Below are 15,248 nucleotides of genomic sequence, written 5' to 3'. Positions count from 1 at the left end.
AAAACCCAGACTGACAACCATGATATAAATAGACTAATCTAAAAGCTTAAAAAACCAAGGCAATCTTGGCATGTCCATACTCTTGTTTAATTGTGATCCAACTTGTAGTTTTGCTTATGGATGAAGTGGATGTTGAAGAATTACTATAGGATGGGGAAGTGTCAGTTTTGACTTGATCAATGGAGTTTCCATAAGTTGATTCTTCTATGAGGAATTACTGCTTTTTGGTGTACTCTGTTTTCCGATGATCTGGAGGACTGGACATCCCAGCTATTCTTGGTTGTTTGGCTTGCTTTTGCTTATAGGTTAGACACTCAAAACTCTTAATCTTTGAAAAGAGAACTAGGTTACTCTTGCTTTGTCAATTCATTCATAAACGTTGTAGTGCCTGTGCTCAGAATTAGTTTTTTAATCCTATAAACAAATTCTTTCTTGTAGCTTTCTTGCTTGATTTGGTTAAATGTAACATTATTCATTCATTTGTAGATTAACATATATCACAGAATCATTTTCCACTTCTGTGAGTTTACATTTTTATTGTTCACAGGCATGGCTTGAGACTGAATATGGTAACAATAATTTTGATTCTGCTGCTGGTTCTAGAATTACTGAAAGCTTTAGCTATAGCTATCTGGGTGCCAGTTATGGAGATTTCAATGTTGAAAGTAGAAATGAATCAACATACCTGTATATACAAATGGAGTATTGCCCTAGGTATTTATTTGCATAAGCACCTATGGCCATTTCAAATGTTGTAATGCAATGCTCTTAACATCTTTGTAAGTTTTTCTGTAATTATTGTGCTGGATATTCCTTTTTTCTTATCGGGTTACACGATCATAGCTGATCATAACTATTAAACTTTTCAAATTGTCTTGTGGTGGCCCACTCTTGTTATTGAGATTCATTCCACTAAAGGTGGACACTAGAAGACTAACATAGGGACAGTAATCTGACTACTAATGTAATAAAGTAAATCGTTCAATTTAAAAATGAATGTAGCAATCATGCACTTCTTGTTGCATATTAAATAGCTTGATGAAAAAAGAAGCCTTGAGAGGCTTATTGAATAGCTTGATGAAAAGAGAAGCCTTGAGGGGCCTTTTAAAATAATAAAAAGAGTTGTTCTTCAGTAGAAATGTGAAGTGTGGATTTATAATAAAAAATATCATGAATGAAGTGACAGTCCACTAGTGAATGGCTGTTGTGTAGTAGAAATGTAAAATGTGGATCTATAATGAAAAATATCATGAATAAAGCATGAGTCCGCTAGTGAATGGTTGTTGTGCTCATGAAGAATGGATCATCATTGATCTAAATCACGACTTTATTTTACAAGGTACATTTGTGATATCACATTTATTATTTAACTTCATCCACATTTCATCTCCTTCATCAAACAAGCACATTGATTCATAATTTGGTGCTCGGCCTTAACACTAGTACTAGTGACTAAACTTTGTTTCTTACACTTTACTAAATTTCCACTAACAAACATGTATGTTCTCACATAGATCTATGATCACTAGCAAATTCAACGTCTACAACACAAGTTTTAGTATTACTCACGTTTAGAAATAACAGTCCACATCAACTTTCTACATCAACTTAGATTCTATTGTGGGATTCCTATCTTTGCAAACCATAATATGAGATGAAATAAGATGAGCGATGTACTCAATCTTACCTTTGTAAAGTGCTATAGGGAGATTTTAATCAAAGGCTTACTTGGGTTAGAAGTATGCATTGAAATTTCAGATGAAGGTAACAAAAATAGAGGTATCTTAGTATGTGAGAAAAAGTTGTGTTGTAAGTTTTAAAATTTTTAGTCGCCTCAGAATTTCAATTTTTGATTGGAATGATACTGCTTCTTCGATAATGTGCCGATGTCTCATTATATGGTGTTAATTGACGAACATAGGTGGAAGGAGGAAAGAGATGTAAAAGAAAAAGAAGGGAAGACAATCGTACATTTAATTTGGTATATACATAAGTTCGAACTTTATGTCCGTTTAGATTAGTATACTTCTGACATTATGTTATATGGAATGAGCTAAAAAAATAACTAATATTATTTTAATTCATCTTCCTGTGTGTCGTAGCATGTACAGGAGTAATGGGTGTTGGTATGATACAATACATACATGATTGACACAAAGATAGAAGAGAGATTATTTATGTTGACCAATATCGAGCTTTCTTATCAAAATGATACGTTTCGGCTATGCCACCATTGTATGTTTGCTCATATAGTTTTGGTACTAGAGCGTGTGGAGATAAGAGGGAGAAGCTGTAATGAAAAATTCATTATTAGAGGCAAAAATCTTGATGGTGCTGAAGTAGGTGTAAAGAAATAAATAATCTAAAAAGGTTAGCCAAAATTATATAGCTGCACCTAATGATACTCCTTTACTATGGTTAAGAGTATTCAAGAATGATGCATCTAGTAATTGACGTGATAGCTTATCACTGACCAAGGCAGAAATGAGTGTAAAGAGCTTAACACAAAATTTCAGAGAAAAATCAAGTCATCCCTAGACACAATGTCGGAAAAAATTGTCATTAAGTCATGTTTCTTATGAGGCAAGGAAATGCTTATTGAAAATTGGAAAACAGCAATTCAAAATGGTCTAATTCATGAATTTTTAAAAATGTTCAACTACCTAATTAGTTCTTTTAAGTTTGCTCAATTATTATCACACCCAAGATATAAGCTCTTGAGCTGTATTGGTTGGTACTGGTGAAATTTATTATTTTGCCCGCCAAGCTTGGAACTGTTGAGGTCATGGAGGCCATTGCGATCTTGTGGCCGGTCACGAAGGCCCCTGCAACCTCGTGACGGGTCATAGGGTCATTTTTTTCTTTTTTTCCTCCTTACCCTTGCTTTTATGTTTTTCTTTTATTTTTTTCACATATATTTCTTTTTTGTCTCATAATTTCTTTTCCCTCCCTCTGCTAATTTTTTCTATATCCATATATGAGAAAAAAATATAATTTATTTTTCTCCATCTGTGTATGGTTAATTTATCCATCCACGAGAGGTAAACAGGGAGAAAAAAATTCCTTTAAGGATGAAAGATACATATTATTAGAAAAATAAAATAAATAAATATAATTTCTAATCTTATAAAATATACTATAATTAATAAATTAAATTATTATATATATAAATTTAGTTTAATTTTAAACTGATTAGAATGAATTCAAATTAAATCTAGTTTAAACCTATTTAATCATGCTATTTTTACTTGGTGAATTTCAATTAACCCTAAATCGACTTTTACTCAATAAGTATCAAATGTTTTAAGAGTTAATATCAAATTTAGTTCAATATAAGTATGTATAAGAGTCAAATATAAATAAAATTTTTAATTAGTGCATTTTATATTTTAAAAGCACAGAAACCTTATCAGCAGGATACTATATTGTACTAAAATCGTATAATTCCGATCATAAACTGAAACTCTGACACTGCTCAAAATTTTAAACCTTGATCACACCTCAATCAATGTAGGGTTTTTTGTGTGCACATAACGAGTATGGTGTCAATGGTCATTCTCAGCGAAACTAGCACAAACCATAAGGGCAACTCATCAAACTTATTTAGAACAAATAGATGAAATAAATACATGTCCAAGTCTTTGCTAAAAAATAGGATCAATTTGCTAACTCGGTAGAATAATTATTTCATGTTGGAAGTATACCAATAGTTAAACACAAGCATGGATTGAATTCTCGAGTCGTATCGTTGGCACCGCATGACCAAAATTTATCATTCTGTTTGATGACCAAAACATGATAGTGAGTGACATTGATAGTCCATGTCCATGAGTATTTGAGGTTTCACTACGAGTCATACAATTTTAGGGTTGTTTTGGTTGGAAAAGGGGTTGCTTTTGTCTGAGAAGGTTTTTGTCGGCCATTAACTTTGGTCTGAATGTCCATGTTCGCACCACGAGTCTGCGAGTCATGATTTTGCATTTTAGTGTTAGGACACGATTGTACGCAGTAATAAACTAAGTTATGGATTATCACGAGTCTGCGAGTTGTGAGTTACAACATTGTGTTTCATGCTATGACACACAGGTTAGGTTAATTTGAAAATAATTTGTTGTACTGAAATTTTTATATTGATGTTTGACTGGTTTGTGTCTTTTAGGTGAATCTTGATATAATTTTAATGTAATTTGTATTTTTTATCAAATTATTTAATGAGTATGATAGTTGAAAAAAGGGTTTCAGTATGATGGATGTAAAAGGTCAAGATTAGGTAATTTTGATTTGGGTTATTGTTCATTAGCTTTTCTTGCATAGATGCACTTTCTCTTTGTATTGTTTCTTTATTGTACAAACATGGTTACTTTAGTTTGATTAACTTTTTCTTATTCCTAACTATTAGTTTCTTTCTCAAGGACCTTACGGGTGGATTTCGACTCTTATTCTTCCTCTTCTGACAAAGACTATGTATGGCATTTATTTCGCCAAATTGTAGAGGGTCTTGCACACATACATAGTCAGGGTATAATTCATCGTGATCTGACTCCTAGTAACATATTCTTTGATGTTCGTAATGAAATCAAAATTGGGGACTTTGGTCTCGGTAAGTCTAATATGTTTTATTCTTTATTGACCATTTTTAGTGCATTATATGCTATTGATAACATTTTTTTATTGAAATGGTGATGATGAAATCTTGGTCCACATGATCTGTTACCAGTTGTACAAATTTAGCATCGGTTCAATACTTGAACACTCTTTATCTTGTTATTACTTCAGGGGCTTCAGTTTAAATCATCGTAGATGTCTATGGTGATATCAGTTGGCATAGTTAAGCAACTCAGAACTGTTCACCTTCTAATTGCTTCTGAGGCTTCAATTCATATCATCCAGGATGTCTAGGATGATACCTGACATAGTTAAAAACTTCAGAATCATCTCAAGGATTAGCTAGCGGCCAATTCTCAATGTTGATTGCATTGTCTGGATTAAATCAGTTGAATCTTTACCATTTTTAGCAATAATCTAAGCCAATAGACAGAAATGTCAAAGATCACTAGAAATTCATAAACTATTGATTTTTAAATTTTCATGATACCATTTTCATGGAGCCTTTATTATAATGATCTGTTGAAGTCAGGGTACACCCTAGGTAGTCCCTTTTAGCTTTATAGATTACAATTGTTATCCCTTTTCATTTACACTCATTTAGTTGGTGTAGCTGCAAGTGACTATTCTATGTGAGAATCTCCTTGGATTGACAAAGTGACAATCAATTCCAATTTGTTTTATTCTCTTGTGAAGGATAAAATTAGAAACAATGCGCATGACATCTTGATTATCGCAATATATTGCACTGGCTTACTAGGTGCACATTACCTAGCTCATTCTTTAGCTGTGGTTAGCTAGATAAATTCATGTGCAGCAAGAATCATATCTTTATACTCTTTCTTTGCACTCAAACTTACTACAATATTTGCATCAATTGTTTAATTTTTTCTATCTCAAGATATCAGATTGCCTCCAATACAAACAAAATGTGCTATTTTTGGATCTCTCATCCATGAGAGAGTTTGCCCAATTTGTACTTACATAATCCACAAGCTGTATTTGGCGATAACTGCAATTTTAGGTGATTCTTTTGTGGAGCATTCTTGAGATATTGTAGCGCCCTTAAAGACAATTCCTCATGGTCTTGGTAGAGAGCCTCAAGGAATTAACTACTTACACTTACATCGAAACAAATTAGATATAGGCACAATGATTGTGCAATACGCTTCCTTGAGCTGGACAACAACTTTCTCTGCCCTCGTATTAGTCTAACATTAGGATCAACGAGTATCAATTGGCTTTGCACCTAACAATTCTACCTCCTCAAGTATGTCAAGGATATATTTTCATTATGAGATATTAATCTTTCTCCCTTGACTGAGCAATCTCAATTCTAAGAAAACACTTAGATTGCCAGAAGGTTTGATTTCACTAGTGAAGGAATCCTTGCTGATATATTTATAAAACTTTAAAATGATTTAAAATAATAAACTATATTAAAAATTATATTAAGGATTCTAAATTTATAAAATCTAGTGACTTCCTTTGGACATCTCTATGCCACCTTGCATATTTATTTACTCATTTATCATTGCCTTGAGCTATCTCAATTGCCTATTGATATATGCACACCCATGTTAGAAATCTCACCTCTTGTATATTATTATCTATAAGTTTCTTTCTTTTTTTTGATAAGTAAAAGTTGTATACCATGTGCCAAAATGTACAAAATGAGGCTTTAGGGGTTCCTCATATCTGATGAAGTATTAAATTTGAGTAGACGCCTAAAGACATGTATACATGAAGCTGTATCTCCTTTCTACATCTAATTGTCTCTCACAAAAAAAACTACGATTTCATGCCCTCCATACATAGTGATTACTGATGACAAGGCCAAGTGATGAGCCTTTGTCAATGTCTTGCTACCACTGTAGTGTTGGCTAAAAACTTTAAGCGTCTGACGATATGTGGACAGCTCCGGATGCATGTGGAGCCAACCTCAGATCCTCCGCTATAACTCTATAATAGGGAGGCACTGGAAGAACAGATGCTCCCGTGTCTCAAGCGCTTGCCTACAAAACAAGCACTGTCGGTCCTCCTGATAATCTTTTCTATCGCTGGTGGGAAGCCTCAACAGTGCCAACATCCAATAAGTGACTACGTGACTCGATTGAAGATAAGTCTTCCATACCATCTGAGCCCATGACATTCTGGGACTAGGCCGTCTAAAGAAGTCATACGCCCAAGCTACCCCTCCATTCTGTGCAAACCAATCTGTCAGTCTCTGCCTAGCAATCTCAGGTGACCTTGTAATCTCTAGGATGAGATCCCGTACCTAAAGCAAATGCTTGATCAGATGAGAATCTGAATGGGTTGTCTACCAGGTCTAAAGACTGTCCACATTGTGGTCTATAAAGGATGACAGATCACAATGTAATCCTATAAAATATGACAGATCACAATGTAATCCTATAAAATTTTCTTTTAGTGTGGAAGTTACATGAAATCTTCATAAGAATATAGAAGAAGGTCTCTATTTAACCACTTACTATTTATCCTTTTATTAATATCTTTTGTTAAATAATGTTTTCAAGATATTTGACATTATTATTTCCTTGGTATTGAAACTTATTTTGTATATTTGGTTGTAGTTATGCTTAAACTTAAAACCTTGGTTTTTAAAGTTTCTCTAAACAATTTAAGATTCAAGTTTAAACTACACTTGTCATCAATTAGGGCAATATTATTGCTAGATAACTTACACTGATAAGGTTTATTTTGAATGTAAAAATTCTGTAACTGTCATAATGTATAAATTTAGTTGAACATGCCACATGGGTTATTGTTTCATTAAGTGTAATGTTAGAGTCCTTTATGTATATGTAAAATTTCCTCTATCGAATAGGATAGCATAATTTTGTTCTTTCTAACTTAGCATCAGTTAAAATTAGGCTTCTCTCTCAAGGTCTTTCTTTTTCCCATATTCGAGGGGGAGCCGAGGGTTAATGTGATCTTTCAGCATTCCCTTCTCCACGTCACACTTTTCTTCCCTCTTCACCATGTCCTGCTAAGAATATCAACAAATCTCTTCCAATTGCTCCTTCTAGCCCAATCTCTGTATCATTGCTCATTGTCAAATCCTACTGCTTTACATATTGAATAAGTTGTCATCCAATTGCAAGCTGCCATCCTACTGCTTCTTAGTGTAACCATGCAAAATCCTTAAATCTATGATCATCCTTTGCCACATAAACCATCACTCTCCCTTAACTCCTAATTGTCCACTCCATCCCTTGAGTCATAAATGCCAGTCCTCCCTAGCCGCATCATTTTTTCCTCAATTCCCTCCTACAACAACTTATTATGTGTCACCTATATTTTGGTGGGTATTAAAAAAAATCAAAATCAGAACAAAACTTCAGTTATAAGTCTATTTTTCCAATTTCAATCTTAGAATAGGCATAATTTTGTTTCTGTTAGGAATTTCTTTAGTAAATTAATATATTGAACCTATATAGTAAAAATGGCTGCTATTTTTGATATCATCTTTGATGATGAGCGAGGACACAACCTTCTACTATATAACTTACTCTTTGCTGCTCTGTATTCCTTCAGTCCTCCCTATAAATCTGCCATCCACACTGTCAACACACCTCACCATCACGGGCCCATTGTTGCTGTCATTGATAATAATTCTCCTTATATAACCATGAATACATGAAGTAATGTATGAAAGATCTCCCCTTCGCTTGATCCTTTAATTAATCCACCGACAAGAAAACCCTTAAAGTTCTTATCAGCCCATTAAAGCATCTTTGCAATGAGTTTGCGATTGTCTAATGTGTTGGATCTAGATTGATCCATCTTATGATATCTCCTTGAAGCTGTAGGAGTGCAACTTCATCCATCAACAAGTCCACCATCAATGTAGACTATATTGACATGCATACCTCCCTTGCATGGGTGCCCTAATAACCAACAAATGCCCCCATGGGCACAGCTGAGTTGGTACTCGGGTGGTAGATTGCCATATGAAAGCAGGGATCGAATCCTTGGGAAAACAATCCCTTGGGGAATAAAATCCCTCCCACCTGAAGAGGCCTCTCGGTCACCTTGACTTCCTTCAAATCACTATGGGGCTGACATTGAGAGGTGCCCGGGGTGAGCGAGTCACCTTTTGCCACCTAACAACCAATAGACTGAAAAACAACTTTCAAAGGGAAGGTACATTAAAGGAAAATGTACCATCAGTTAAAAAGAAGGATGTTTGTATTGATTTGAAGTAAACTTATCTCTATGGTTTGAAATCCCTTCTCGTAAATTATCAGTAACCTGTGCTGGCTGGTATCACTAATCTCTCCCATGCTGCCTTGCTGTAACATCGATGATACTTTCATTCTTTGCTCATCTCTATTCCTGAAGTATTTTCTTCATGAATGCTCATCTTTCATTTGATTATTGATTTTTTTTAATGATTCAAGACGAGAATAGTTATTGGTTTTTGCCAACATCTCTGTTTACTCAATTTTGATAGTAGATTTTAACATTTCTCCTTGGAGTAATTGTTTGACTTCTTACCTTTATTTGTCTGCAAAGTTTTTATTAATCTCTCAGTTGCACATAGAAGATAGGTTTGCTATTTTCTTTCTTACAATATCTTATTTCTGTTCCCACTTGTAAATGTCTGAACTTTGCTCGTGCCCTCTTGGACATCTCCTCTTCACCTATTAGAACAATATCAATCATTACTCAGTGTCTATCCCAGTAATCTCCTTGTTAGTCACAAGTATAAATATTGAAACACTAACTTTTTTTAATTAGAAACCCTTAACAATTTTTCATTTCACTTCCTCAAAATTCAATATGCTTCTGTACTTTCAATTCTGATGTGAATTAGAGGAGATTGTATTTGAGAAGATTTTATTCTCTTTCAAAGCTAATATTGACTCATTTCCATCAGTTGAGAGATCTACTTTTTCATAATCTCTCATGCTGCATTAGTGTCATGTCTTCATTATCATTGTAGTTTTTTTCATGAAGTTTAGTAGTCTTTTATTTGTGAAACTTCAAATTTGTATTTAACATAGGGATATTGACAATATCTATATTTTAATCCCATCTAGGGTATTTTGTCTTGAGGTAGTATTACAGTCATATATTGTGTAATTGTTCTTACAATTTGATCCCATGCAACTGGCACATTTTGGATACTTATATTGGTTTTTTTTTCCTTTTATAGTGCCTCAATATATTTAATCTTCACAAGGGCAATTATATTCCCTAAAAATAATATGAAAGTCAATAAGATATTAGAAAATAGTAAACCTTAAAAAATTAAGGTAATAAAAATAATAATTATAAAATTAAGACATAAAATATAATATTAAATTTAATTAAGAATTATGAAGGTATGAGGATATTAAGAGAATTTCTAAAATTTATGTTATTTAGACTCTGGTACAAGTATTGGCACAATTTTGGATCTAAATCTCTGATATAACTATTTCTATAATTTTTTACAACTTACAAGGGTTCAATAAAGTATCAACTGGCCACTTGGGGTATTGTGTGTTAAAATCCCCATATCTCGTTAGTGTATGAAGGGCATAGATGAAGACTGCATGTGAGTAAAATAATAAAGTTACATGAATGTATTGGAAATTGAAAAATAATTACAATGACTGTTATTTTGTCGTATCTAATTACCATGCAAATAAACTCTTAAGTTATAACCTAAGTTCTTTTGGTATTTACACTTACAAGATTGTAAAGAGCTTATCTTACTATTAGTTATCTGTTATTGTTCATTAGCTAAAATATGTAATATAATGTCAATAATGAAGAATTGTATCAAATATCTATGTTTAAGTTTCTTTAACGAATTTGCAACTCAAAGAGAAATATTGCTTCCACAGCCAAATTCCTACAGTTGGAGCAGCTTGATCATGATCAACATTTTCCAGCAGAAATGACAGGCATGTCGACGGACGGAACTGGTCAGGTGGGTACTTACTTTTACACTGCACCTGAAGTTGAGATGAGCTGGCCACAAATAAATGAAAAGGTTTGTACCGGGAAATGTGTTTAAATTAGTGCATTCCATTCATCAATATCTACTTTTCACTAGACATTATGGTTGTTCTTTGATCATTTGAAAATACTGGGATATGTATCTCTGAGAAATTACCAATGCACATTGTCATTCGTGATTTTTTAATGTTGGTCTAATTCCAATTTTTCCTAGAAAACCATGTTATTTAGTGTAGTAAGAAAAGCAATCTTTATACTGATATAAAGTAGTTATATTTAGGATTTGTCATGTTATGTCTCAAGTGGGTTTCCACAACCATTGGCATGACATGGAACTCATGACGACATTGTGGTAATTTCTTTGGTACTTGCAAGCAAACTTTATACTGATATGATGTAGTTATATTAGGAGTAGGAGTTGTTATGTCATGTCCCAAATGGGTCTTCGCAATCATTGGCAACATGACAACATTGTGATAATTCGTGGTATTTACTAAACTAGAAATTTTCATAAACCAGAACATAGCTTATAAAAATTTACATTAATAAACACCAACACAATTACTCAATCATAATATAAGAAAAGTTGTTAAGTAAACTCACTGCAAAAACATCCTTAAAAGCATTCTTGCATCCTAGGAACATAAGCAAAACGTAACTACTTAGTCCAATAGGATATATGCATAAATTTAACGACATAAGCAGAATGAAGCAAAATGAACTGAAAGCAAAATCTTGAAACGTCTTAAAAGCTTATGAAGTGTCCTGGAGCTGTCCTAGTGAAATTGACTCCAACCTACTGAAGAACTAAATACTCTCTTGATGGCCTTGTAACGACAAGAGAAGGGTGTCAACTATAGGATCGGTTGCGCGACTAGAGGGGGGTTAATAGCCCATTCATCTTTTCGTTTTCTTTTTGTCAATTTCATTGATTGTGCTTATCTACAATTGTTGGTGCACGCAGTGGAAATAGAATACAAATCACAATAGAAAAACACAAACATCCAAGCCAATCATTTATGTGATTTAGAACTCTTCCTACTCAACAACTCATGACCTTTTGGTGGGTCAACTGCAATAACACCTCTACCTATCTCTTTGTCGGACATCTTCCGAAGGCCGAGAAACCTTTTCCAATCCTATGTTCTTACAACAATACACATAACACAACAAATACAATAAAGGCAAGCAAAAAATGAAATTATAAAATAAAGGAGATTACAAATGAATGAGATCTTGTTTGCTTGGTCACTTTGGTTGCTTTGAAATGCCCTCTAGAAGCCCTAGAATGCAATAACACTTCTCTTCGCCCTCCTGGAACAGATCTCCCAAAGTCTCTGATATGAAATGAATGAATCTATAATTTATTATTTGAATCGCTATCAATGGACTATTTGACATCATCAGTTGACTATTTTATTGGTATTACAGTGTATGACATGTTCGAGTCTTCGGAATTCTCATTAATTGCTTCTCAAAATAGCCTTAAGTTGATTGTATACCAATCAGTCAACTTATATGGTCGATTCCTAAGCTTTCTACTCTTTAGCCTAAGTTGACTCTCCACGTCGACTATTAATGCATACCCAGTCAATTGAGCAATTTCCTTTAGTTTTCAACTCATTCTTCTAAATTTGTGCTGAAACTGAGTCGACTAAAAATACTATTTATTGAATCAACTCCAAAGTTGATTGAAAATACTATTCATTTTAATTTCTCCATGCCAAGAGAACTCATGTCTCCATGCCTAGTACAGGTTGACACTTACTCGGACTTCATCCTTGTTTAGAGGCTATTCATATGTGAGACTTCAACCATTACCTAGTATACAATAGTTGTCGGCCTACTAGAACTTCTCCTTGTTTGGCCTTAGGTCACCCTTAACCTAGCCACTACCTAGAATTGAAATTACGTGGATTTCATGCATGCACCTGAATAGCATCAATGAAATTGTCATTGCTGATATTTTTTGAGAAACAATGTTGTTTTTTGATTATTACTGTGCATGATCTGCTGTAATTTTCTTGTTCTCAGTTTATCCTTGGTATTCATGTCACTTTGTTTATGGTAGCACTGGTTTTTGTCATATTTCAGGCTGACATGTACAGCTTAGGAATTATTTTCTTTGAGCTGTGGCATCCTTTTGCTACTGCAATGGAAAGACACATTGTTCTTTCAGATCTTAAACAAAAGAGTTTAGTTCCACCTTCTTGGGCTGCTAAATTTCCCAGAGAGGCAACTTTGTTACAAAGACTAATATCTTTGAGCCCATCAGATCGTCCATCTGCTACTGAACTTCTTCAACATGAATTACCTCCTAGACTCGAAGATGAGTGGCTAAATGGTGAGTTAATTGGTGGTCAGAAGTATTTACCTATTACATGCTTCTATTTATAACCCAACACCCAAGTAAAATACCTAAATTGGACTAAACCCATTACTTAAGTCGAGAAATAACTCAAATGTCATATTTTGGCAATTTAATGCGATCAATGAGTTTTTTGGCCAAAACATGTTAATGGAGAAAAATAATATAATTTGGCGATACGAAGCCTTCCTATGAATCCAGGATGCTACAAGGAATCCAATCATGTCTTCAAATGTAAATCTGAACATTTATAGCCATTCAGGTATTTTGGCTATATGACACTTTGACAATTGGTTTGAGTAATGATTCAATAATGTTTCAGGAGATAGGCCAATTCACTATGTGGTTAGGATGACGAGCAGATGTGTGGGAGAGCAGTTTTGTCATTTCACTTTGAGAAAGTGTGCTGTTTGGTTAAATTTCAATTTGCAGTGTGCATTTTTAGTAATGTCGAACTTTGGGTGTGTGAAATGGTAAAAATGCCATTTGTTTAACTTATTTCCTATTTCATCATTTTGCAACATGTTGAACATTCTCTTTTTGAGAACAACTTATTTTTAATTCTTCTTGGCAATATCATGTTATTGCACAAGGTATGCATATTAGGAGCTAAACATAAGAACACCCACCTGAAACTACAGTTACACATGTCCTGAAGATTTCTAATCTCCAACTGTTGAATCTTCAGAGATGTACCAAGGAAACGCATAGCATATTCAATATTCAAAACCATAAAGTTTGATAGCTAAGGGAAGCATAAATCATTTCACCTACTCTAGCCTGTCTTACAACATTACTTGAATACATGTCTGGGGTCTAATCCTTCCAGAAGATGGATTGGTTATGCTGATGCTAGACATAACTTAAAAGCATAATGAAATTAACCAAACTCACTGTACTGAAATTATCTTGAACAAAACATAAAACAAAAGGGCTTATACTTGAGTTCATCAAGGAGTTTAGCCCTCGCTTTACGACAATAAACATAGTTAAAACACCCCTCTCTGGTTGCTGCTATTACAAGAGAGCACTTGTATTGAAGCACAAGGCATGAGCAACACCTCAAAGGCTTAAATAGGGACAATAAACATAAAATCAATCCAGTACCTCAAAGATCTCCCTGACACAATCAGTTTCGATGGCTAGAAGCACCTGTTGTTCCAACCAAATAGTGAGTTCCAAGTATGTACTCAGAAACAAAATAAAATCGAGGGAAGGGTTTCACCAACAATGATGCTAAGGTTTCCTAACCAAAATCCATGGCTTCAAGCACAGAAAAAGAAGTGCTGGAACAAGGTTCCGCCTTGGATCTCTAAAAAATCAGAGAGCTTGTAAACGAACAATAACGTCACTTGCTGTGATCTTTTAACTTGCACTGAAGCTGACACACAGAAGATCTATTCAGAGAAAAGCTCATCTAAAGGAAAAACTCACTGGCCAGGAAAGGTAAAAAGGGATCAACGTCAGATCAACAGTTTGTGGCAGCCATTTGTCCAAAGAAAAAGGAGTTGCACAACCCCTAGGTTTCTGTTGCACCTAAGGGCTTAGAAGGAAGGAGGATGCTTGAATTGGGTATTCATGACTGCAACAGAGACACAAGGAGTGTTGGTGCTGCCTTAAGTATCTAGTGGTGTCCAAAGCTCAAGATAATCTGAAGAGGAGAGGTCTCAGGATTTAAGAATATCATCCACTGATTTAATGGGATGTGTGCTGAGGCATTGTGGAAGGGACTTTCTGCTGAGGGTGGAGAAATGGTCAGGGTTACATGTTGGAAGGCAACCATATGGGTCACGCAAAGGGTGACAGTTATGATTACACGAGGGAGGGCAGCTGGGGGGGGGGGGGGGGGGGGGGGGGGGCGCATTGATGGATTGATTCACTTCAGCGCCACACATCCACAAGCAAAAAACTTCAGAATTTGTCATGAATTTTTAAAATACGCCTCGCAACTTATAAGATTACTTCAAAAATTTAAGCGAGAAGGATTGATTCCGACTACTATATCTGCAGCTACTTCCAAAGCATACATTGGTGATGAATGATCCAAGCCACTTACTGGGAGTCAGATTTGTTTTTATGAGATAAGCTGAGCATGATACATAACTAATTCTTCATCTTGCGGGGAGTATTAGTGTATGATCAAGAATGAAGGCATATCTAATAATGTTGCCATCATATATATATATATATATCAGTTATTATTTTAACCAATTGAAAGTGGAACCTAACTAAAATGTATGGCTTCCGTAGTCAGATATTAATATTAAGAAGGGCAACTTTGGTTGAGAAGACTTCCCTTATG

General features: G+C 34.5%; 1 protein-coding gene across 6 annotated transcripts in view; it reads left to right on the top strand.

Annotated features, from left to right (window-relative positions):
* LOC141838399 (eIF-2-alpha kinase GCN2) overlaps nt 1-15,248 on the top strand; it is a 54,419-nt gene that overhangs the window by 18,014 nt on the left and 21,157 nt on the right. For all 6 annotated transcript variants that reach the window (XR_012602639.1, XR_012602638.1, XR_012602640.1 and 3 more), the window contains 4 exons: nt 548-714; nt 4,413-4,600; nt 10,464-10,612; nt 12,673-12,922. Coding sequence is in view for 3 of the 6 variants with exons in the window: in XM_074725854.1 (XP_074581955.1) it covers nt 548-714; nt 4,413-4,600; nt 10,464-10,612; nt 12,673-12,922 (754 nt within the window). In the remaining 3 variants the exon portion in view is untranslated. The remainder of the gene's footprint in view (nt 1-547; nt 715-4,412; nt 4,601-10,463; nt 10,613-12,672; nt 12,923-15,248) is intronic.

Source organism: Curcuma longa, chromosome 11 (genome assembly GCF_044706935.1).
Source record: "Curcuma longa cultivar G26 ecotype Majalengka, Jawa Barat chromosome 11, ITB_CL_G26_1.1, whole genome shotgun sequence".
NCBI classification, from domain to species: Eukaryota; Viridiplantae; Streptophyta; class Magnoliopsida; order Zingiberales; family Zingiberaceae; genus Curcuma; species Curcuma longa.
This window is presented reverse-complemented; position numbering and strand designations above follow the sequence as displayed.